The sequence below is a fragment of the Dromaius novaehollandiae genome, chromosome W, assembly GCF_036370855.1.
Source record: "Dromaius novaehollandiae isolate bDroNov1 chromosome W, bDroNov1.hap1, whole genome shotgun sequence".
In the NCBI taxonomy this organism is placed as follows: domain Eukaryota; kingdom Metazoa; phylum Chordata; class Aves; order Casuariiformes; family Dromaiidae; genus Dromaius; species Dromaius novaehollandiae.
Genome location: NC_088130.1, coordinates 14,147,292 through 14,173,405, shown reverse-complemented (window position 1 = coordinate 14,173,405; position 26,114 = coordinate 14,147,292). Strand labels below are relative to the sequence as shown.

General features: G+C 43.4%; 1 protein-coding gene across 4 annotated transcripts in view; it reads left to right on the top strand.

Annotated features, from left to right (window-relative positions):
* The window catches only part of LOC135323530 (MAM domain-containing protein 2-like), a 60,722-nt gene that overhangs the window by 11,385 nt on the left and 23,223 nt on the right, over window positions 1-26,114 (top strand). For all 4 annotated transcript variants that reach the window (XM_064501010.1, XM_064501011.1, XM_064501013.1 and 1 more), the window contains 4 exons: window positions 16,988-17,253; window positions 18,476-18,560; window positions 19,601-19,738; window positions 21,873-22,129. In XM_064501010.1, the coding sequence (XP_064357080.1) occupies window positions 16,988-17,253; window positions 18,476-18,560; window positions 19,601-19,738; window positions 21,873-22,129 (746 nt within the window). The remainder of the gene's footprint in view (window positions 1-16,987; window positions 17,254-18,475; window positions 18,561-19,600; window positions 19,739-21,872; window positions 22,130-26,114) is intronic.

The following is a 26,114-nucleotide window of genomic DNA, read 5'->3' as shown; positions in this document are numbered from 1 at the left end:
GCTTCTAGTCTTTATTTGAAGCACTTGGAATACTTCTAGCACATATCTACTTTTCACCTACCTTGAAGCACTGTGGGTTTTTTTTGTTTTTGTTAAACTCTTAATACCTTCACCTTTTTTACTGAAAGCAAAGAAAAACCCCATTCCAGTGATCTTTCAGTGTGTCCCACTCACAGCAGAGAGCGTGAGAATTTCTGGTATTTTTTAAGGTAAAAAATAAACAGAATAGTGACATGTACGTGTACGTGCCTGCGTTCATGTAAGCGCATAAACGTATGAGCGCTCTGCACGTTCATTTGAGAGAGGAAATGGGAGGTTTTTTGCAGGTCCCCTGTTAGGTAAAGGATCTCTCAATTGCTATTAATGGGAGCTGGAAAACTTGTTCCATAGTGGCATTTTTCTGGCTCAATGCATTATGGGGAAGTTTATCATTTAGTTAAAGCTTTCTGGTGCTTGTGACTGCAACATTTCAGGGAGAAACAGATCAGTTAAGGCACGGTGCACTCTGATGCATTTTGCAGAAGGGTTTGTTCTTCATCATTTCCTACTTCTCTAGTAATCTGGTAATCTAGGTTTTTTGGTGTGTAGACATATGTCTTTGGTGTGTGCTGTTTTACACGCGGCTCTTATGCTGGGGAAGCTTTAGTGAAATAGTCCTGCTCCGTCTAATCACTCTTGGCAGATCGCTCTGCAAATGAACCTCCTTAACTGAGAGCACCATCTTGGAGCTGCTTAGCCAAAGTGAGTCGAGTTCATTTTAGGCCATATGACAGAGTCACAATTATATTTTCATAGTAATTGGCATCTTTGTCTAGCAGAGTCAGCAGGGAGGTGGACGGATGAATGGATATGGGCTCTGGATTGCTTTCAGCTCATCAAAGCAGGCTCCGGCGAGTGATGAAGCAGATGTAGCGCTTCTGCGCTGTCTGCCTTGCATCTGTTCTGGAAACGGAGGCCTTAATTCTCTAGGGCCGCGTAACCCCAAATTAACCTGCCGTTCATCATCCGTTTTTATTACTGTTGTCTGCTCTTAGCAAGTCCCTTCTCCTCCCCTTTCCTCATGTACCAGGTGCCTAACATACAGAGAAATGTATTCCCTGCCTTAAACATGTGCAGCCTTGTGGCAGACAGGCACAAAAATGTAAAAGCTCTGGACAGTGGCTGAAATGGGAAGATCGGAGACTCAAAAGCACATTTCCATGTGTCAAGCCGCACTTGACAGTCTTACTGCCCGATAGGTTAAGATCGATCCATCTCATCCCAGGAAAATCATATCTAAGTACTTAGGTGATAGCCAATTTTGGCGATCAGAGGATCAATGGTTACGGTTTCCCTAAGTCTAAACTCATTTTTGGTGGTTTAACTTCCTAAGTGCTCATAAGGAGAGGTAAAGGCTGGCTTGAGTTTTAAAGTGCATATGTATACACTAATGAAAACTAGAAATACGAGCATCACGGTACCCGGATTTTTGAAGTGTACCTAATGTATCAACAGACACTTAAGTAAACAGGATTTACTTCCCTCCCCTAGAGATATGCCTTGGAGGTGTGATAAAGTCTAAGGCACATGTAATGAGAAAACCTGTCAGTGTGAGGAACAAAGTGTGCTTACAAATCTGTATCAATGTACTGGTTTGCTTTGCATCTGCATTTGTATAGTTAGCTTCATAGTGCTTGCTATCAGCTTGCTTACATAGCACTTACCTATAATCACAGTGTTTACAGAGGCAAAGCAGCTATTAAGCCATTTGAAACTGTTTTAGAATTTCAAGCAGGATTACTTCTTGTAATGTTTTATATAGTTAGGCCATGCTAGTTTAAGATATTGCTTTGTACCAGGTTAGTTGAGGTTTGGTAACAAGCGTGAGGCGTATAAATGCATGAGTCTTTACTAGTTTCTATTTAGTCAGCTCCTTGTTTTGTGTTTTAATTCTTATGAGGCTGTTTACAGAGGGATTTCTTTCCTGGCCAAGAATATTCTTGTGTGATTAATTGGAAACATGAGAGGGTTTATATCAATACCAGATTGTTCTCTAAAAATAGCCACTTTTAGTGCTTATTTTAAACTAAGTGTCAAGCTGGAGAGTTATTAAGGCAGTAATTGCAGTTTGTTTGAAAAAGGAGAGAGAACTTTGTGCTGTGAAGTTGTCATATATGGAAATAAGATGAGTGGTATGTGTGGCTTGGACCTCCACGTGTAGGTAAAAAGCAAAGAGCTGTAATCAGCATTCGTTTTTGTATGAAAAAGTACTCGCGAATCTGGAGTAGGCTTCACAGCTGGTGGGTGTTAAAGCCAAAAATAGTTACATGATCAGTCACCCTTTACTGGCTGAGGACTCCAATGGTCTCTTCCTGTGTTGGGTTGGCTAGATTTTTTTCTGTCAGTTAGCCTGTCCACTGTTGCTTAGTTTTTGTGCTATTTCTTTTTGATACACCTTTTTGTGCTTTATGGCAGGAAATTTCACTGCACTGCCTTTGGTCGACTTGCAAGTTAGCCCTTTCTTCTTTGGAGAAATAACTTGGCCGCTTGCTGCAAGAGTGCATGTGGCACCCACTTCTCAGCTGAGGTACCTTTCTTTGCTACTGATAAGAGAAAGTGAGTGAGAGAGAAGAGTTAAAGCTGAAACCCAGAGCAATGAAAGGTTCAGCACAAGTCCACAGCATGAAAAATATACAAACGGTTCTGTGAAAAGGAAACAAAAAGTAAATCTTTGAATCTTGCTGGAAAATGGAACTGTTGCCTGCTGGACAACTGCACGAGCTGGACCTCCCTCTCGAGGCCTTTCCTAATTCAGTGGTTGGGCCATCCTAGTTCGTATCGCGTGTGCGCAACCTGCATTGTGCTACAGGGGATCTCCTGAGAGGGGAAAGTGGCAGCCTGGAGGGTGCCCAGAATAGTGCATTGCTCTAGGGCGACAGAAGAGGGGACTCTGTAAGACCTTTTTGTACGTAGCTGTTTGCAGGCTGTACCTGCACAATGGGTCTGGGTGAAGTCAGTTCCCCCTGTGCGTTTCACTGGTGCCTCCTCAGACGTGTTGCCCAGGAGCTGGGTGAGGTGCACGGTGAGCCTGCTGCGGGGTTCGGCGTTGCTAGTCCCATGGTCACCGTTACCCCTTGAGCTACCTGAAGGCTACGTGGAAGAGCCTCCTGCGAGTCTCGCAGAAGTACGGCCCTGCAGAGGGCATGGGCAAGAGTCTAGGGTGGCAGAGGTTGTCTCAAGTCGTGAAGGCGTTAGGTGTTTAGCCCACAGTAGGCCTACTGAGAGAGGGATACTGAAGGAGGACTTTTCTGTTATCTACAGTGATCACATATATTTGTACTTTTCTACTAACATAAATTAAACTGATTTTTGAAATGCCAGCTAGAAAGAATTACTCTATACCTACCAATTGCTGGGTTTTTTTCCTACCCCACCAACTTATTCCACAATTACATTCATATTTGTTATTAAAGATTGTTCTCAACATCAGAGAATATTCTGATGTTGACAAGCAGTTGCTAGTCTTGAATGTCATAATTAATAATTGACTCATCTTGACCAGGCTCTGAATTTTATTGAGCTTAGTTTTTATATTCAGTTACACCACAGTGTTTCATGGCTGGCACAGGAACATACTACAGCAGGTCTGATGAATGCAGTTTGGTTGCAGTGGAAATTGTTTTCTGTTTGTTTGCATGCTTCATTATTAGCATTATTGTCTGTTTGCATGGTCTGTTGCCCAGGTTTCCCTATGTTGCTGCCAATATTTGTAATTTTCTGGCAACTCTCATACTAACACACAACATGACCATATACAAACTAAAAGCAAAGCTTCAGCTATCCTGGAGCAGAAAGTACCCTTCTCCTTTTCAATTAATATTTGTTAAAAGGCCTCCCTGAGTCTGAATTCTAGCACCGAACTCTGCATGAGGTGTTGTGCAAGAGTATTCAGAGAGGTGAAGTCTAATTTTATGTGGTTATGGAGGAGTTCCTAATGAGAATCTCTTCTACCTTTGCTTCAGCAGGAGAAATGATTATATTAGCCAGACACTATCAAAATGTGCACAGTTTGGTTTAGCTCAAGATTATTTTGCTATAACCAGGAATTCACTGTTGTGAGTTCCTGCTTGCCAGGGTGACCATCTTTTTCTTTAAGTGAGTGGTCCACAGTTTTTTTCAGTAAGGAAAACTTACTGAGCTATCCCATCAAATGTCTGTGTACTTTTTTTTCCTGTGAAAAGAAGAGATGCAAGTTTCAGGCAGAAACCATGCCTAGGAGAAAAAAGGAATTTTGACTTAGTGATTTTGGGTCTCCTGGAGTTTCAGCAAACAAACAAAGAAGGTAATCAGCCTGATGGGAGAGGTTACATTTATGCAATGCTGATCATACCAGCAACAGCAAGCTTGCTCACGGTGTTTCTGTAGGCGTGTGCGTAACGGGGAGTGCCATGATGAATTTTAGCAAAATCTGAACCACCAGCGTTACTCAGTAGGGAGTGTGTACGTCTGCCTCAGATCCTGTGCTGGGGGAATCCTTTCCTGTCCAAATGAGGTTGCCAGCTGGCTTCTTGTGACACATTTCCTCCATGCCAACGAGCAAACATTAAATGCCAAGAGATAAAGACAAGGTGGTGCGGGGCTCCAGTGCCTGCCTTCTGTCCGTCACTGACTTGCATATTTGGGGACCTCTGTGCCATGTAGTTATTTCTCATGGCACCGTCCGGCAGACAGTTACAGCTTTTGCTGGATACAGGAGATAATTTAATTGATATTTAGAGTTTCTACCCAGTGGGCCATTGGCAATCTCTCATGGTTAAACAAAACTTTCTGCTGGTATATTTACCTTTCCACTTTGCATCTGATGCAGCATTTAAGTCCTCATATACTGCTGAATTGCTTATGGGAGAGAGATGTAAAGAAGTAACTACAGGTTTATTCTCTCCTGAAATAGCTGTGTAGAACTTGAGTCATCTGATTACGTCTGTGTTCAGTATGGCATTGTGGGTTTAATTCGCTCCCAACCGGGTTTCACGAGGCACCGGGATGTAGAGGAGGAGGGCAGTTTTACAACGCCTTTTATGCTTCCCCTGTTGGAATCAGTCTATATTCTCCTGAAAGAGGAGATTTTTAAAACAAGGAAACAGGATTTTTAAAAACAAAGAAATAACTCTGTATATGAATAGCCCTGTGTGGTTATTTTCCTTGTGTTGCATCCTTTACCTCTTTCTCTCTAAAGCTTTGCATGTGTTTTGCTTCTTAAAAATCTAGTGTCCACCTCAGAAGAGTTAGTTGGCCATTTGCATGTTGTATTTTGTTGATTTTTTTCCCCGTGCCCTTCACTAACATTTTTATTTAAACTGAAAAAAATCTGTATAGAAAAGCTTCCATGTGCAGTGGTCTTGTGAAATAACGTTCACCTTACTTTTGGAGGCCAAGATTATTGACCTTAGATAATTGTGATATACTTGGTCAGCTTGAATCAGCCTCCTGGTAGTGTTACAGAGCAGACTTTTGGAGGCTGGTGTGTATGACACTGTGTTTTCCTTTTAGATCACAGCAGTTAAAGAAATACTGGCTCAGTGCTTAAGGTTATTTCAGTATCACGCATTGAAAAGTTGTCTCCCCCCAAGTTCCCAACGGTTGTAAATATTTTCCTTGTTTTCCAAGATAAAACTTGGCAAGCAGCTAGTCTTGTAGCCGGGTTGAATCTCAGCTTTTGAGGTCTGGAGGAGGGAGCTTCGCCCTCTGCGCGCTGTGGAGGTGGGTCTGGCTCCTGCTGCCTGAGGCTAGGGACAGTGTAAGGAAGCAGCGCTGCTACGTGTTTTACAGCTCTGATGGCAAATGTCTCCGGTATGCGAGGTGTGGAGCAGCTGCTATATAGGTTTATAGCCTGGAAAAGAGACTGGAAAAGACAATCCTGCGATGGGCTGCGTGGGGGGGCCTGCATACGTGTGAAAGTTGGACCCAAAATGAAGACCGTTAAGCTAGATTAACCATGCGGTAACACTTAATGATGAGTCGATTGCCTCCGTAATCCCCCGGATGTCTGCGGATACCTCTCAGGCCAGTGCAGGTGCAGATTTCCCCAGTGAACACTGAGCGCGCCCTCCCTGAGGGCAGCAGAAGTTTCTGACTCTGCAGGCTAACAGAGGCAAAACTTCTTTCCCCATTGGGATCAGCTGCCAGGACAGTTTGAGACTTGAAAATCTGTTTCTTGACACCAGAAACAAAGCAGTGAGTCATGGTTGGTGACCAGCCAGACGTGCCAGGACTCGGCTGGAGCCGTCAAGTGCAGAAAATAACCGCCGGGAGTGCTCGCCTGCGCCAGCACCCTGCCTCTCTGCTCCGTTTTCCCTCAAAAGGCTGCATGTTTGCAGAAAATACAGAATTCACTGTTCCTGGGCAAAACCGTAAAAATGCATATAATGTGTTGGGACCAGTGCTGAATGTATTCACTTACACTTTCTTTATGAAATTTCATAAAACACCCTTCAATATTCCAGCATTTGCCTCATCTCTAATAACTTCTGAACTATATTTTATGGCAAATGTGACCCTAGAAAGCTTTCTCAAACTGTGCCGTGGGCTCTTTTTTCGGAAAGACCACACAAAGCTTGGCAGGTAGAACAAAGTGATTTCTACAGCGTTTATTTTCCACAGAGTTTATTTTGATTTAGAATACAAACAGCACGTGCTGCTAGACTGGGCTCATCTATTGGTGCCGCTGATACCGCAACCAGCTTGGGAAGTCCTCCGAGCTGAAAGAGGTCAGGGGCCGGGAAGGTGTATCTAAATACGCTTGTTGCTTTCCTAATTCTTCCCTGAGCTTCCCACTCGTGGCTGCTGTTGGATACTACTGCTTGGCTAGGTGGATCCTGGTGTGCATCTGCTGTAGCCGCTTCTGTGCTCTCTTATTACCTTTTGAGCAATAAACTGGGGGGCACATTTCCAGGAGAACCACACTGTATGGAGAGTGCAAAGTGCCCAGTGAGATTTGGCAGCCCAGGTGCACTAAGGTAAGTTAATCTTGTGTTTTATGGGTTACCTAAGCTGCATAAACGTGTGTGATCACTCTGGGGTATTTAGGATGTGAAGTAAATAAAATGAGGCTTAATAGTCTTAATCGTCTGTTATGAAAAAGAAGCAAGTTTAATGAGGATCCATAAACTCCCAAACTTTGGGAAGTTTTGCCAAACTCTTACCTACTTTGGCAAGGAAATGCAAGTCAGTGAGGATATCCTGAAGGAAACAGTGTCATGAACTGGCACAGTCAGATTGATACGTTTTTTCCAAGTTTATATCTCAAGCCTTACTTCTGTCTTGTTGAAGTGTGTTACAGCTCAAAGCTAGGTATGAAATGCCCTTGCAAGCAAATGCCTCAAGATAATACCAGATATCCACCAGAATGAAACTGCAGTAAATGCTAAAATTTGTCCAAAGTTGTGGTAGCACTTCACTTCCAAAGTTATCTAGGAAAAAAATGGAGCTATTTGGGGCATGTAAAGAATAAAGTCTAAGCACTTGCGGCAACTGGTGCACTGGGCAGCAGGAGGAGCGTGAGAAGGGACGGCCTGAGGACCTCACCTGGTCGTTACCCAGGTTGAGGAAGCCCTGAGGCCGCAGGGACGTGGGGACGCGTAGCGGGTGGATAGGACTGGGCAGGTGGCAGAGCCTGGTGGATATGCTGGATGATGTCCGATGACCTGAGATGAATGCAGATGTAAGGTCGTTCACTGAGTAGGATACAGCCTCAAAGAAGGATTTGTCTGGCTGTTGTAATTAAACAAAAGCCAAGCAGGTGAAAATATAGCAAAATTCTGTTGATATAGGTCAGAGTTTAGGTATCTGATGGAAAGCAAAATACTAATTCTGTTCCTAGATGTTCTAAACTCCTGAATGTTCATTGGCATCCATTTCTTCCTGTTCCCTGAGACCAGAGTTTGCACAAAGAAGTGTCTTTTGATTTCTGTATCAAGTGATCCTTCCCTACAGATATAATTCTGTATAGTACAGTCTCACTGCGAGCCGAAGCCCCACAACTGAGTCTCCCATCTAGTAGTACGAGAGACTGCAACTATTGAGGCAGAGGGGAGGGAGCCACAGGGCACCAGCACCTCTCTGCAGAGGGCCGTAGCCTCCTGTAAAATACTTTGGGATCTTCTGAATTTTGAGACCAACAGTAAACTTATAAATGTACAGTTGTCTGGAATCCATATAAAATTTGTAAAGCCATCCTGGGGATTGTAAATGCACATGGGTTTTTGGAAGAAGCATGGCAAGCTCTCAGTCCAACTTTTTGATTTATACCATTTCATATTTTAAAAATTATCACCTCAGCAAAAAGGGATAGAGAGTAATAAAAAAACCCTAAAGCTTGGATTAGCCTTGATAGGTTGAATAGCAGACTTCCTGGACTGTGAAATCCACCTCTAGATTAGTTTTTCCCAGTTTTAGCAGATTCTGTTTCAGGTTACTCAGCCAGAAGTCATTACTCATGTTCTTGGAAAGGAGCTGTAAATCCCTTGCAGGAGTGGGATTTTTGACCAGCACCCCTGTGCTCAGCTTCTGATGGGTGCAATCTGCCGTGGAGCACAAATACGAATCGTTGAAAGTGTACTTTCTCCTTGAAGGGAAGAGGTAGGGAGCTAGATGCATTATACTTGAATGAAAAATTTGTTGTTAAACATGAACGCCTCTGGGCATAGGGGATTTGATACCTAATGAATACAGTACAGCTGGATATATTTAAATTTCAAATGGCAAATGTAGGTAAGCATAGCATGGGGTTTCAGGATTTAATATACAACTAGTTTCCCTCCCTATAAAATGTGCATATGAGATGTTTTGGAGATTACAGTTATTTAACCTAGTTTGAAAAGCCCATTCTCCAATTTTGTGGGTTTTAGCTCTGTCTGTACACATTCACTGACATCTCCAGTTGCTACCAGCCACTCGCCAAAGAGGAATGAGTTGCAGGTTCTTGATGTAGAGGTATCCCTCTGAGTTGGAGCCCCAAATGTTGATCTTTGATGTGGATAACTGCTGGAGGCAGTTTAGCAGAGCTGCAGGAGAGATTGGCCATAGTCCTGGGGGTTGTGGTATTCGACATCAAGACTTGTCCCTCGGCTGCAGGTTTTGTGGTCGCAGGTGAGAGCGGCTGTTGAGTAAATGTGGCAGCAACTAATGGGCGGCTGCAGCAGCAGCCGCCAGTGGGTAAACAACTTGCGAGCCAGCAAGCGGCAAACGTTTTTGGAAGCTGATGGTGTGGCCCTCAGCCTGTTAGCACCCGTGAGATCTGATTAGCTCACCTTTAAGCACTTTATCTAGCCAACTATTTCAGGAGGCGAATCTAAACATACACCTCGTCAGTCAGGAGCTCCGTATGTACGTTGTGGTGTGAGATCGGTGAGCAGTACACCGGGACTCTGCCGGTCATCCTAAGGTTCCTGGTGCCAAAAAAAAGGACTATAAAAACACAAAGTGTGCAGCAAACAGGGATCTGAACTCACAGGAGTTCAGCTTTTGAGGCCAGTGAAACAGAATAGACGATTTCAGTCTCTGCAGGACCTAGGGCCCAGGTAAAGATCTTCCTGTGAGCGTCAGGGTAAATGTAATTTATATAGGCCAAGCACATTTACAACGTTCCTTGGAGGGACAAGACTTGTGGGCAAAGGTAACATTTTATTAAATCATCTGATGTAGCTGGGAGAGAGACAAGCTTTTGGGCAGATGAGCTATTTTTCAGGGTAATGCAGTAGGCCAAGTGATTTGGCAGATGCAGAGTGAGCAGATCCATGCAGTAGCCAAGTTTCATTTATGTAATCTCTTACTGAGAGCATCCCTGTTTTTCAGGTGCACCCTAGAGGACTACCTGTTGTTGTTGTTGTTGTTGTTGTTGTTGTTGTTGTTGTTGTTGTTGTTGTTGTTGTTGTTGTTGTTGTTGTTGTTGTTGTTGTTGTTGTTGTTGTTGTTGTTGTTGTTGTTGTTGTTGTTGTTGTTGTTGTTGTTGTTGTTGTTGTTGTTGTTGTTGTTGTTGTTGTTGTTGTTGTTGTTGTTGTTGTTGTTGTTGTTGTTGTTGTTGTTGTTGTTCCCAAGGGCAGCGTTAGGGCCTGGCCCGGGACCCCCCTGTATGTGAGGTGCCTGTGGTGACCCTGCTCCCGTGTGCACCCAAGTCAGTCCAGGCAGAGCCTTGTTACTGCTCCTCTCTGGGTGCTGGCCCCGCTCCCAGGCTCGCCTGTCCTCTCCCATAGACACGAGCACGCTGGGCTTCTCGTTTAACCCCTTTGCAGCAACGTGGAAGGAATTGAGGGATATCGAGGAAGCTTCTCAGCCAAGAAGTCTTTGCTCTTAAAGCAAGGGCCAGCAGTTGGCTCTGGGTTGCAAACCTGGTGGCTCCTTCTTCAAAAAAGTGCCAAATGCCTTTCGCGGTCAGGCCGGCCACATGGACTGCGGATTCGTGGGTTTGCCTTGGGCACGCAGAGACGTGTGTGTGTTCGGCGCGTAACGAAAAGCTGATCTCGTAACGCGTTACAGCCATAAGCCACCGCATCATGCTGGGTGTCACTGCATCACTGGACGAAGGGAGCAGTCAACAAAGCGAATAAACAATGCTATGGGGGGAAATTGCATATCCTTTTGCTGGAGGAAGGCTACCCTGCCAAAACAAGCAACCGCTGGAAGAGCTATCGCAGAGCCTGCCCCTGCATGTTTGATTCTGGTCCGAAACATGATTTAGTGACGGGATGGAGCCGCGAATCAAAGAGGAGAGACTGTGAACAAATAAATGTCTGGTGGCTTCTGCTTTGTCTGTTTTTTATCTTTAACTTTCCGTATGCGCTGGGGATGATGGAAACTGATCCAGGAGGTCAAAGAATAAACTCTTCCGAATGATATCTTTCCAATTTATAAATTCAGGGCAGAGAATCGTGTCTCTGAATCTTTCTTTCCGCTCAAATGTGGCAGCTAATAAAAGTCATGGAGGTGGCCTTCTGCAACAGCTGTTGCGAGTAAAACTGGAGCTAACAGACAGGGAGCTGGAAAGTTTTACTTCAACAGATAAAGTCTGTCAAAATTATATAATGAACTATGCAAAAGGGAGAACTCAATAATTTGATCGACAGCTCCCTGAAACAGATGGAGCGGCTGAAACGAGCAGAAAGGAAAACTTGAAAAGTATATAAGAACGTGTGAGGTCATTACGAACAAAAAAAAAGCCACATGGCTGCATTTGGAACAAAACAGCGACTCTGGTGCAATTGGTGCATGACATAAGGATCTTGGGATTTCAAGGGGAGAGCGAGGAGAGGACATGGCAGTTGCCAAAAGCCCTTGCAGTGGAAACATCCCCAGCGAGACGGCCGCGGTGGAGCAACTGCTGCAAATCAGAAACGGAGAACAGCAGCAGAGGCTGAACCTCTGCCAGCCTTTTACAGTCAAGCCCAGGGATTGAGGCTAGCAGGCCCTGTGGTATGGTGGCAGTGGTGACCACATGCCATTGTCACAGGGTACTTTTATGTTTTTTGAGGGGGCTTGGTGACAGCTGTGTTTGTGAGCTTCCTGCAGAAACAAAGGATAATGCAGGAGGCGGGGGCGGGAGCTCACGCAAGCCCTCCACGTGGGAATCGGTAACAAATCTTCCAAAATCCATTCCTCTGGATTGGGAAATGTGAGCTCTCTGACCTCTGGAGGGAGATGCGGTTTGTAAACCAAGATGAGCTTGGTTTACCTGCCTGAGGGCAACATGCTGTTGTCAGGCTGCAGGTTGGCGCGTGACTGCCTGGAAGAACTACCCGTGTGTTCACCGCCTGCGGTGATGCTTTTCTATAAAATGCTTTTGTTTGGAATAAACAATACCTGGCTTTATGAAAGTTGCCTGGGAGCCCTTTTGTTCCTCCTGAGAAAGCTGAATCACGCTGCAGCAGGTTTAGGTGGGGTCCTCAGGTGCCCCTGGTTGGGCACCGAGAGGGGCTCGGGCAGAGGCGGACGGGCAGGTTTGGCTGCAGACACCCCTGCAGCCACGCAAGAGGAGGAAAGCCTGTTTGCAATTCTTCAGGGAAATGTGGCGCAAAAGCTTTCCGTCCTACCAAAAAGTCACTTATGCATGCAATTTTTTGTTTTCCCAAGATACACCTTGAAAAAAATTTAAAACCCTCCACTTTGCTCTTCAACTCTTCCCTCCAAAAAACCCTCAGACCAGAAAAACATAGTGACTGATCCTGGGTAGGGAAAGAATTTTCTTTGGAAAATTTAACTTTTCTTAGGAAAAAAACAAATTTAATGTTGATCCACGTGCTTCTGTTTTTCAAGACAAATTGTCCTCAAAAATGTCTACTTTAGTTGAAAAGTTAACTTTCTACTAAAAAAAAGATTGAAGCAAATGTGGAGTGTTGAGTGTGAAGCTTCCTATCCAGTATCTCAAGCCTTCTACTAGTTTCAGCCAAAATCTCATAAAAGTAGCTGGCCGAATTTCTGTGTTCTCAACTCATATGCCGAACCTTCATCTAAACCTAATTTCTACCTGAGGATAGCCTCCATGGTACAAACTCAATCTGCAAAATAATGTCTCCCTGGCTGCATCATTAATTTTTTTGAGTAACTCTTCCTGGTGCTATAAGAAGGCTTAGTGGGTCCTAAAAAATGGTCACTTTTTCTGTTTTATTTTTAGCAGTATCATGTTAAAAAAAAACAAAAGCCACCTTCCAGAAATCTAGATGCTGAGATTCCAAAGAAGGTATCAATAGATCAATATTTATTATAAGAAACCCTGATCATAATATTTTCTGTTCCCGTAGGGGAAGTATGGAGGAAATCCGAACATGACCGGTGACTCTAAGACATTTCTTGCACGTTTATGGATATAAATGAGTACCTAATCAAATGTAAATTCCTAGCCATTTTCTGCTTCATATTTCCTTAATAATGTTTCTCTTGGAACTCACTGTTTATATACATTTTTTTCTTCTAAAACTGCACTGCTGCTGAACTGAGCAAACAGCTGTGTCAGATATAAACCCCATGAAGGGTGGAACACGCCTGTGGTTTTGCTTCCAAATGTTTATAGGCTAAATACATAGTGAAAAGCTAGCCGGTAATTTTAGTTATCCCAAGTGGTTTTTTATTTTGTTAATGGAATTTAGTTTACTTTATTAGCCAGTGTCTGACATTGTGCCTTGTTTGTGTTATTTACAGAGAGAGCAATGAGTGTAATTTTCTTACTGTTTTAATAATACTGGGGAAAAAATAGTATTGCCTGTCTCAAATAAAACCCCCAAACACTGATATAATCACTGCTGACTGAGGTATTGATGCTTCTTTGGTAAGTAAAAATAAAAGAGATTAAATATAGATATGCAAAATTTGGGTGAATGACTCATAAAGTTACAGTATAATCAATTGTAATTGAGAGATGCTCCATAAGCAACTGCTTATTAGAGCAGCAAGATCAAAGACATGCATACACAAGGATTTTAAAGGTCTCATTTTGTAAGTCTTGCTGCCCAGATGCATAGTTGCTTTGAGGATGGTTAGGTTTGCAACACTGAGTGCTAGACCCCCAGGGCTCAATATTGTGCTCGGATAAGGAGGAATGTAAAATGAACACGTACTCGGTCCTCTGCAGAGCCTGATGCAGCTGTGAAGGACAAAGCAGTTAAGTTATGCAGTGGGTGAAAAACCGCTGTAGGAACATGATAAAGTGCTTTACTCTCTGGCTTGAGTGACAGGTGAGTAGGGAGGGAAATACATCTGGTAGGTGTTTACCTTTGCCAGGTTACAGCTAATTGTCAGCAATTAAAGGTAGTTACCAATCTCTGGCAGTTGTCCCCTGTAAAGAACCTAGTATGCTGTCCACCATGGCATGTCTGTGTTTCTGGGTGATCAGGCTTTTTCCAGCACTTGGTGACTACCATTGCTTTACCTTAGTGTGGCTTTGAAGAGTAGCCCTCTCTGATAACTCCCAAGTGACTGCTATAAATCAGGTGCTTTGGGCAGTTGGAAGGAGGAGGATTTTGAGGAGAAAAAAAAAAAAGGCACGCCAGAAAATGAAGCTCCATGTTGCATTTTTAATAAGACATTTCAGGCTACAGCACTGTGCATTCATGAGATTTTCAGTAGACTGGACTGCTAAATATCCTGCTGTTACTCCCCCAAGCAAGTGGGGAAGGTCTGTGCGGGCGGAGGAGCCCTCTCTCTGCGCCGACTCCTTCTCACAATCGCTCTGTGTCAGCCCTTGGGCTCGGTGCTGTGAGACCTTCCTTTCTGCAGCAGTGGCACATGGCAACGCTATTATTGAAATACAGTTCAGGATAAAGGCCATTTAGTCAATGCCAGCATTCATTTGGCGAAAGTTTAGCATTAGCATTTTCTGTGCCTGATTCTGCAAAGTGCCAGGCGCTCTGATCCTTGGGAGCAGAGCACTGAGACTCGCACGTAATGGACCTCATCAGTAGTCCCATTGATTTCAGAGGAGCCAATTGCACATTTAACTTTTCAGAGCATGCTAAGATGATTACCAAGTTGGGAGTGCGAGCGCTCCATTTCTGGAGGCTTTAACCAATACATCAATTTAATCTTCAAAAAAAAAAAAAAAACCTTTCGATTAATGAAAGACTTCATGATCTTGCTTTCTTATCAATGGGAAATCAGATCAAACGAGAATTACTGTACAGCATATACAGGAAGCAAAGTCAAGTTTATGGTGATGTAATCATCCAGACTGGAGACTCTTAAGACATTTTGTCTCTTTTTAAAATTACTGTTTTTGTAGAAGAACCTCAGTTTACTTATAATTAAGTCTTCAAGGCAGACAGCCCTTTGAGCCTCACAGCTGGTAATTTGAGGTCTCGATGTAAATGTGTTTTCCTGTGTTGACACTAATTTATTCCTGAAAAAAAGGTGACTATTATAACAAGGTTCTGTTTCCTGAAGGGTTTCTCTTGAACTCTAGACAAAAATAGGGCTGAAATTGCCAGGCATGGATTCAGAATTAAGACTACCTTGAGAAAAACCAGATTCTGTGTCTGAACTGCATATTGCCACTTAAATGAATTACGAGCAAATGTGGTGTGAGAAATGTTCCATTTCCGACAGGGCCGTGGTAATTCCCTCTCTCCTGTGTGTGTCCCAGAAGACACGCACCCTGGATTAGGGCCTGCCAGCGAGCAAAGCCTGTGCGTGCTCTCTCTGGTGAACCTGGTATCTATATGCGAGTGGATGTTTTATGCACTCGCATTGTAGTTAATGGCCAATAACATATTTGGCAGGCACGTTAGGTACCTATTTTAAAATATTTGCTCCTTTGTTTATTTGTCTTTCCTATACTGCTGCAGTAACAAGTTACTTGTGCTTCACCTGTGATTTTGTGTATTCTTCCAAGAAACTAAAACTAGACATGGTAGACGTGGTTTATAAAGAAAAGCTACGGTAAGAGGCAAAAATCATTCCATTCCCTAAAAAGGGAAAGAAAATGCAGCTTCCCTGTGTTCGCACAGCCCCTTAGGCTGTTTGGCAGTGCACTGACCCCAAAAGCCGGTAAGCAGTGATTGCTTCTCTCTCTGTTGAACGCATTCCCCCGGCTGGGGACCGTCCGTGCTGGTGGCTTTTCTGCTGCGGCGAGGATGCTTGTGCACACAAGAGGACACCAAGAGCGCTCCTGGGAAGCAAACGTGGGATGGCTCGGCGGCGGTAGGGGGTTCAGGCAGGATTTGGGAAGGGAGGGTGAAGGGTGCCTGAAGGCCAAAGTCAAGCAGGATATTTAGTGTCGGCCTGATTGCCGGTGCGTCCAATTTAAGCAAGTGCTGACATATGGGTGGGAACAGAGACCAGGCTCTGCGGTCGAGTGAAATGAGCCTAAAGGAACGGGGGTATGTACACAGAGGAAAATGAAGAGCGTAGGATTGGTGACACGCTGCCGATCGAAGGGCGGACACGCCACGGTCGTGACTCTTGTGACTTTTGCTTGCAGCCTGCGTGGTGAGAACTGGTGTTAGGCGCGGGGTCTGCCTGATACGCATTGCCACGATCATCCACGGGGATGACTGCGGGATAACGTTGCAGCTATGGATATCCCAGCTTGTTTTTTTTCCTTGAAATTCTCTTTCTCTTGCTCAGCTTCATTTGCTTCTGGCTTTCCATGACGCTGTGAGTCTCGTACCCCATGCTACTCTCCTGACCTCGGTTTCAGTGCGCTGGCAAAGTCTGTGGGACCAAGCTTCTGCTTCACCTGTGATTTATTGTTGCCTCCTTTTTCTACAGGCTGTTCTTTGGCATTTTTTGGTCTCCTTGTGCATTTTTAGCTTGTCATCACTTCCTTTCTTTTGTTTTTATAGACAAGCTGATGTTTTAGGCCCTGCTCCTAAAATATCCATCTGGAGATTAGTTTTGAAATAATCCCATTGAGATTGCTGGTATGTTTAAACTTAGCGTCACATTGATGCTTTTTTTGAATTAACAAATTTATACGTGCTAGTATTATTGCTTAAGAGTGTCTCCTAGTTTTCTTCTTTGAAAATAGAAATGCTTTACAAGTTTTCAGTTGAGATACATTTTTTATTTATTGCTTTTAAATCTAAATTATAAAAATGAAGTAAGAAAGCTTTGGTCTGTAAACAACTCAGTGTTTCTGCAGTATATTTCTGTGTGAATTATCTTGTCGATTAAATGGTCCATCTACAGCTATCACTTTTGGAGGGCTATATCTGAATAAAAATAATGGCTATTTATTTCAATAATCTCCTTTATACTGATACAACACTTTCACTGAATACAATACACATTGAGTACAACAAATTTAAAACCGTGATTAAGAATGCTGTGAGGTACATATAGTGAGGTTTGTATGTGTACAACGGGATATCAAAGGGTAAAATGACTTGCCCAGCAAATGAGTGGAGCTCTCATTCTCCTGAGCTAACCCTGGGACAACTATTCCTTTGTATTCACTTTTATCCAGGGATGCAAAGGAAAGACTCTGACATTTATTATTCTGATGTATGTCTGTCTTTGTTCCCAGGACATTACATTTCTGTGGATACATCTCATGAGGGTGAGAGAGCAATACTTTCCAGTCCTGAACTACACTCTGAAGAGTGGAGCTGTATCAGACTGATTTACCAGATAGCAACAACTTCGGCATCTTCGTCCGATCCCACCAGGCTCAACCTGTATCTGAGGCAAGAGGGAGAGAGCTTTGATCGTTTGCTGTGGTCAGCCAAGGAGCCTTCAGATAGCTGGCTCATAGCTAGTTTAGATTTAGCAAATAGCACAAAAAAGTACAAGGTAAGTACGATTTTAGAAGATACCAAAGGATTTATTGTGCACATGTTGTGATATATGGATTACTCTTTGAACTTTGTCACCCTTGGCCTGACTCTGGGCTGTCATTGTAGACCTGAGTGGGAAAGCTTGCTGTGGTGAAACCAAAGAGAACTAGGTGGAGATGGTATTTTTTCCCAGGAACTGAGGCTGGATTTTGTTTACTTACCTGCTTGTTTAAGGACTCAAACATTCAGGCCTGCCATGTGCAATGCCTATTGCTTTACACGAGGTGTAGTTCACGGGAGAGTGAATGCAGGGCCAGGAAGTGTTAGAGAATTAAGGTTTGTTCTCCAAACAGTCCTGTGTCAGGCTGGGAAGTGTCACAGGTACACGTTTGTATTGGTTCGTGCTATTTGGAATTACACGTAAGGTCGGCACAGAGCTGGACACTGTAAACCAGTCTTTGCGTTGTGCTTGAGTGCAAACAATACTTCTCCTTGTAAGTTCTCACTTAAAAGACTTCCACAGAGTGTGTGGTCTTCAATATATACTTTTTGGCTAGATGAAAAATTTATTCCATCCTATTGGGATGCTGGCTGTTCGCTCCAAAACGTCTAGCTTACAACTGATGTGGCCTAGCACTGTGTGAATCGGTTGCCCATTTCTGTCTCTAGAATCAGTGAGTAATGCTGTTTTGAGTCAGACAGTTATTGTGCTTCCAAATAAATGCATTTTTCAGCTCGCCGGAAAGCACAGCTGACCAAACCAAAGCAGCAACGATGCCTCGCTTCTCTGCAGACTGGCGTAGCCGCCGCGGTCCTGTGGCAGATACGCCATCTCCCAGGCCTTAGGTCTGCAGCTGTGCTCGCTCATCCCTGTCCTCTGCGGCCGTCTGCAAGAAGTGAGAGTCAGGAGCTTGGAGGAGAGTATTTCTACCCAGATCCCAGAGCTGAGGAGTCTGAAGTCCTTTATTTGCGTTGATACGAAGTGCAGGCTATTTAGGCTGTGTCCCATTGCCTTTCAGTGCGCTTTCTGTCCTAGCCAAAGGAGGTGAAGTCGGTCTTCAGTGCAGTCTGCCTGTTACTGCCCCAAGCTCTCTCAGTAAATGCACCTCTGTGGGCTCTAGGGATGAAGAGACTCCTTACATGTTTCGCTAATTCACCCATTTCTGTGGTTTAAATGCCCAGCGTGATGATGGAAATACCGACACCCTAAATTGTACCATTTGGTTTATATTGTGCAGATTGTTCTGGAAGGTGAGCTGGGAAAAGATAAATCTGCCAGCATAGCAGTTTTTGAGATTAAAATAACCCCGGGATACTGTATTGGTGAGTACTCTCTACCCAGCTGCCCATATTGCATAGAAAAAAATGCCTCACTGGCTGTTTAAAAACTGAATAAAAGGTCCCGGTTTAGAGAGAGAGAGAAAAAAAGTAGCTTTTAAAATTGAAAAATAGTCTGAAAAATTAATGAAATAGACATTTCATTGTTTTTAAATTAAGATTGTGTGCCCTTATGTGAGCATTTATTTACCTGCCTTGCTTTCTAATGTATAGAGACTTTTCACATACAATAATTCATTCTATTCTTATGCTATTTATTGTCTGAGTGGGACCAAGTGTTATATTTTCACGAAACTAGGCTGCTGCAAACCCTAGACATAACAGCTGCGATGTTATTTCTGCTCCCTGCCTGTTCATGCTGCCTTACAGAGGCAGCCTGCCGGCCGCAGAGACAAAGCTATGTTGATACTTAGAATTATTGTCGGTTCCCTATGGTACTTTCCAAAACTGCTAATGAAATTCAAAAATTGCAGCAGCTGGGAGGCTAGGGGGCCTTTACAGCTCTGGCGGAGTCCAGCCGAATTACTACAGGTCTTTGGCTGTGCAGACTGCTGGTCCTGCCTTGCTTCCACCTGCCCCCGGCAGCTCCCTCGCTCCATGCTGTGGCAGGCTGGCAGGTTTGCAGTGGGTCACCCTCTCAGGGCGGCTCCCTGCAAAACCCTCCCTTCAGCAGTGGGAATTCTGTGCTGACTATTCAATAAGGGCTAGAAAGTGGTATATTTTAAGTCAATTTTACTCAATTCTAAGTTACAGTAGTCATATATAACCAAATAATCAAAGATAGGTAGGACTGAACAGGATGGAAATGAGAATCTATAGCAGTCATCAAGAATTGTGGCTAAATTAGCTTCCATTTATTATAAGCTGTTAAGTATTGTGTCCAGTTTTATAAGTGTAGGCATTCAATGCACTGACTCACCTAAAGCCAGGCCAGCGCTTAGCAATCGCTTTTCTTCCAGTTTCTGTGATGTAAATGCGTACATTAAGCTATTATGAGATCTTCATGATGGTGTCTACAATTGCAGAATGTGACTTTGAAGAAAATCACCTTTGTGGCTTCATGAACCGCTGGAACCCCAATGTAAACTGGTTTGTTGGTGGAGGAAACATTCGCAGTTCTCAGTCTGTCCTTCCCAAAGACCACACACGTAACAGTGAGTTGGGTAAGCAACGAATGCAAAACGGAAGTAAAGTGGAAAATTTGGGTCTATGCCTTTTGTTATGCTTGAAAACAACTCAGAATTAGAATAGTATGTTGGACAGTGAGGGGTGGGAGGGAACCATCTTTTTGTGGATTTTACAAGTATGGGCCACGATAATGTATAATATGTTTTAAAAGCTTGTACTGCTGGCCCATACATGTGGCAGAGATTTTTTCCCAGTGGCCACTGGAAGTGAGTGGGAAAACACAGGGCCTGAAGCACATTTGGAGAATTTGACGTTAAATGGCACAAGGTTTAGGAGTTGTGTTTCCTTTACTCCAACAGGGTGCAATTAATGCAGCCCACAGAAGGCAGGGTACTTTAAAGGCTTAAGGGGTTCTCCAGCACTTTCCCTGTGTGAAATACTTGTCCTGGCCACCTTGCTGAGAGAAGAGCCTTTTATATAATCATAGTGAAGGGTTGGCAGGTATTTTAGTCTTTTAACATAGTTTTGTATGAAATACCACAGTAGAGGACACTCAGGAGATCTGGCTTGTTGCGCCACACTGCACATCTCAGACAAAGTGACGTTTGTGACAGTACAAGGAATCGCGTCACGAAAAGTAAGGGTGATACTCCTTCCTTAACTCATGCCGCTGTGCCTTTTTATTTCATTTCACAATTGTGTGAGTTGAGTACAGAGTGTCAGTCCAGCCCTGCATGACCCTGAGTCACTTAAAAATTGGTAAAAAGTGTGATGGAAGTTTCACTCACCACAACTTCAATGGCTGACCATGGATCTACATATTAAAAAGTACTGTATGTGATAGCAAAAGCCGCCAACTGGGAGGGAGCTGTTTCCTGGTAGCCAGACTGTTTCTATTTCACGCCAAACCCTCTCTGCTGACCGTGGACTGAGAAGATCCCAAGAAGCCAAAATTCACAGGAGAGCCTTCTTTTTGCAAGAAGTGTGTTATGAAGCCCTTCAACCCTTTGTCAGGGAGACTGTAATTAAGCCGTGAAATGTAAAACTGCAGCAGAAGAATGAAGCGCTGACTTCTCAGGCAAGTACCCCTGAAGTTTCAACAGTCTTGTGACCGTGGGCAGGCTGGAGGAGACCTACTGCCGGGCGAGCCCTTTTCCTTTATTCCACTCCAATGCAAAAAGAAGTGAAATCTCCAGGTTTGAGAACAGTATTAGCTAATTAGTGGGCTATAGGGGTGTGATACAAGTACAAGCACGTACAAGCCTAAATACACAGTCTGCAGTGTCAATGCTGAAGTAGCTTGTGAAGCAACATTTTTCAGTTGATCAACTGATATTGTTTGATGGTGTAGATCCGTGCTTCTGGGAGTGTAAAAGAGGGAAAAACTGTAGGTGCACAGTATACCATGCACATGCATATGTCCTGTTTAAATCAAGATAGTTCTCCCACAATCAGCATAAGTCTGAGAATCAATACCCTTTGAAAATCCTGCAGGTAGTATTGGCTCTTGGAGGGCAGGGATTTTACTCAATTGTAATGCATTTTTCCGTTTATGAACGACTCCCCAAAGCCTTTTTTTTAAGAAAGCTTTTACAAAAAGTATTCAGTGAAGATAAAACATTTAGAAATCAAATCCTAGACAGACTAAGCAGAATTACACGTGCAGTGAAATGTACAGAATAAAGATTACTTGCCAAGTCATTTGATATATTAAATGAAATGCTGACTAAAACAGATGAGGAAACACATGGCTTAGAGTCATGTTCATTTACTTAGTTTATCTCAGTGGAAGTTAGCACTTAGGAAAAGATTAAATACTAAACTAAGCTGTTGTGAGGGAGGGATTACTCTGTTGTAATGCATTTTTGCATTTATGAACAGCTCCAAAAAATTCAGCTTATTACTTTCTTTATTATAAAGTTTTAAAATAAAGACTTGAGAAAGACCTGAGATTGACTGTTTTGCCTGTGGTGTCTTAGCCAAACAACTGTGGGTTGTCCATAAGGTGAAAGGAGAAAAAAAAGGTTGCTTAGAATAGCTAAAATTTCCTAGGAACCAACCATTGATGTCCAAGTTGTGATACGCTAGTTCCTGCCCATCTGTGGATACTTCTTTTAAATGATGTCCTTTAAAGGGTGTCCTTATACCAAGTTTCTTTTATACTTTTAGGTCACTACATGTATGTGGACTCTGTCTACGTCAAGCACTTTCAGGAAGTGGCCCAGCTAATCTCACCAAAGACAACAGCCCCGATGTCTGGCTGCTTATCTTTTTATTATCAACTGAAGCAGGAGAGTAGCATTGTTTTTACTGTTTACTTGAGAGATATGAGTGGCTTTTATGAAGAGATCTGGAAAACAGAAAGTGCGTTGAGTGCAGGCTGGACTTTAGCAGAAGTTGACTTCGATGCACCGTACCCAATGGAGGTAAAACAATTATTCCTATACGGCTCAGTTATGCCTTCCAGGTTGCATCATACATCAGCGCTGTCCCAGACCAAGTAGGGAACATGGCAGTAGCCTTCCAGTATCTGAAAGATTGTGATAAAGATATTGGTGATCGGTTGCTTCTTTTGCCGTTGCATAAAGGCCAAGGAGAAAAAACTTTTCATACTGGTGCTTGTTTTTCAGCAAAGATGGGGTCAGGTGCTGAAGTACTTGAACAGGCCACGGTGGGAGGTTGTGGAGTCCCACTAGTGCGAGATCTTTTAGCTCCCACTAAATAACGTCAGGGGTCTCTCAGTCCACTCTGAAATGGCAGTGACCAAATAAACCTATTAATGAATAGAACCCATCAAATGAACCCAAAGTTACTCTACCAGCAGGAGACTTTTCACCAAGAAGGGGAGATGAGCTGGATTTAGTATTGGTTATGTATAGAAGGCACTTCTCTACATTCCTAGAGTGATGCAGGACATTAGGGTAAGTAGGTAGACAAACTGGAATAAGGCATGTGCAGCAACTTACGTGTCATCCATTGAGATAGACTTCAGATCGTGTAGGAAAGGAGCTGAGATCTGATAGCAAATTACACTATAGGAACAGAGGAACAGGGGTAGCTAGCAAGGTATAAAGTTTGGTGATATCATGGAAATCATTTAAAGACACCATATCTGAAGCCAGGAATGAATGTGTAACAACAACCTGAAAAGACTTTAAAAGAAAAAAAAAGAAAAAGAAAAAGCTGGAATGGTTAAACAGTGAAGTGAAGCAAGCTATGACATGAATAAGACATTATTCTAAAAGCAGATGTTATATCCAAATGGGAAGAATAGAAAAGATGGTATGCCCTGGCAGGCTGTAAAGAAAGAGCAGGAATAGTGTTTTAAAGGAATAAAATTAATTACAAAGCATTTAGTAACACATCAGAATTAGAAAGGATGTCTAAGAATCTGGGGGTCTAATCAAGGTGTAATAGAAGTGCACAAATACTGAACCACAGCAGAAAAACTAAATGAGTCCTTTGCGTCTGTGTGCTCTATGAAGGACATGAGAAAAATTTCCACACTAGAGCTTTTTTTTATTGGAGTGAAATTAAAGGAACTGTCTTAAATTGATACGTCAGTGGGAGAGTAGGTAAAAAGAACAGTAACAAATCATCAACGCCAGATGGTATTCACAGAAGAATGTCGAAGAAACTCATATAAAATTGCCAAGTTATTAATTGTGATATACAATTATGTATAACTGCCTAAGTATGACAGGAATAGAGAGTGCAAGAGGGTTGCAGATTGAGTGTGATTTCCATATCAGGCAAACTGGTTGATATTATCAATAAAAATAAACACCCCAAAACTTGAAGATAGAGGTTTATTTGGGGAATAGCCCTTGTGGTACCACACTTGTTACTGCCTCCACAGTAGAGTACAACCCATTAACCACAATCCTCTGAGCCTGACCATCCAACCAGTTTTTTACCCATCTAGTGGTCCTTTCACACAGATTGTAAAGTCACAACTTGTATGCAAGAATATTGTAGGAGATGGCATCGAAAGCCTTGCTAGAGTGGAGGTAAATGACAACTGCTGCTTTCCTTTCATCTGCAAATCTGGGCATTGCCACAGAAAACAGTCAGGTTGGTCAGGCATGGTTTACTCTTGACAAATCCATGCAGACTGTTCCTGATCACCACCTTCTTCCTCATGTGCCCAAAAATTTGCTCCAAGAGGACTCACTCCATAATTTTCGCAGGGACCAAAAGTGATGCTGACCAGCCTGCAGTTCCTCAGATTGAGTTTTTTCCCTGTTTTGCAGATGTGTGCAAGATTAGCCTTTCTGCAGTTGTGGTGGACCTCCCCTGATCTCCACAACCTGTCAAAGCTGGTGTATAGTGACCTTGCAAGGACATCCACCAGCTCTCTCAGCACCCTCGCTTGCGAGCAATCCCTGACTTGATTCTCACCCTGGCTCGTGGCTTCTCTCCTCCTTGAGCCCTGTCACTAAGCACAGAGTCTTGGCGGACCTTGCTGGTGATGACAGAGAAGGCAGCAAGCACCTCAGCATCATCTCTGACCACTATCACTAAATCACCGACCCCCATCCAGCAGTGGGCACACATTTTCCTTGTTCAGTCTTTTAGTCCACTACTAAAAGTTCAGGCTTTAGTCCACTAAAGTAGCTGTGGAAGCTCTTCTTGAAGTCCCTTGCAAGTCTTGACTCCAGCTGAGCTTTGGCTTTCCTGACACCACACCAACATGCTCAGGTAGTGTTTCTCATTTCCTCCTTTGTAGCCTGTCCTTGTTTCCCCCTCCTATCTGCTGCTTTTTCCATTAGAGCTGTGCCATGCCAGGTTTTCTGGACACTTTGGCCCTCGGAGTTGCCTCTGATGGGATCCCACCTACCAGCTTCCTGTATAAGCCAAAATCTGGTCTCCTAAGGTTAAGGGTCTGGGCTCTGTTACTCTCCTGCTTCCCTTGCTCCCTTCAGGACCTTGACCTCCACTATTTCATGGCCACTACAGCCAAGGCTGCCACTGATTACCACATCCCCAACCAGCTCTTCCTTGTTAGTGAATATCAGATCCAGCTGTGCATCACCTCTGGTTGGCCCACCCAGTACCTGATTATCAAGAAATTATCCGTGGCACCCTCCAGAAATCTCCTGGATTGCTTACACCCCACCATGTTGCCCATCCAGCAGATGTTGGGGAGGTTAAAATCCCTGATGAGAACAGGTGTCTGTGGCACAGAGACTTCCTTGAGCTGGTCAAAGAAAGCTTCATCCCCTTCCTCACCCTGGTTGGCAGAGGTCTGTCACACACTCCCACCGCAATGCCACGCTTAGTGGTGTCCCCTCTGAGCTGGCCTTGTAAGCTTTTACCCAGAGCCCCATGCACCCAAGCTGCTCTTCCACACAGCAGGCAGCCCTTCTCCTCATCTCCCCTGCCGGCCTCTCCTGAAGATCCTGTATCTGTCCATCATAGCACTCAGTTGTGCAAGGTGTCCCACCATGTCTCCATTATCCCAGCAGTGTCACAGCTCTGTGACTGCATGCAAAGCTCTTGTTTCTCATGCTTATCTTCCAGTTATAAATGTATCTATGAGTTTTTAAATTATCTTCAATATATTTTAAGTAGGGAGGTGACAGTTTGCTGATGATACTATTCAAAATAGTAAAGAGAATCAAAACAAAAAGAGCCACAAAGAATTGCAGAAAGATCTCATAATACTGAATGGTAAATGAATTAAATGTTCCCTAAGTATACGCTAGCATGCAAAGGGAAAAAAAACTCCTAGCGCTGTAGCTGTAAATTAGTTAATAATCACTTGTAGTTAGTTTTGTGAAAATATCATCTCAGTTCTCAGTGGCTTCCATAAAACCCTCTGGAATATTCAAAATTATCTGTGAAGGAATAAACAGCAAAACAGAAGATGCCATACCACTGAATAAATACACAGGGTACCCATGTCTTCAGTAGAGTGTACAACTCTAATCCTCTCATTTGAAAAAGGATATCCTAGAACTAAAAGAGAGAGATGAGGATAATCAGAACTATGGAGAAGTTACATGAATGAAGATACTTCAACCTGTAAAGAAAATGAAGGAGAATATGGCAGAGGTTCATAGAAGTCATGAATGAGATGGAGAAGTTTTAACTATTTACTCTTTCTCATAATTTCCATTGCTGTCCCAAATTCTTAATGATCAGGTAATAGGTTTAAAATAACCTAAAGGAGGATTTTTTTTATAGATAGCATAACTAAACCGTGGAACTCACTGCCACAGCATGTTATGAATACCATTATTTTGATGAGTCAAAAAGTGATTAGGCAGATTCATGGAAGAAAAAAAATCCATCAGGAATACCATGTGAGGGAAGTAGATCTGAAGACTTGCCGTATTCAGTTCTTGCTGTGGGCCTCCTCTGTCAGAAACAAAATACTGGACTAGATGTGCCTTTGTTCTGCCCCAC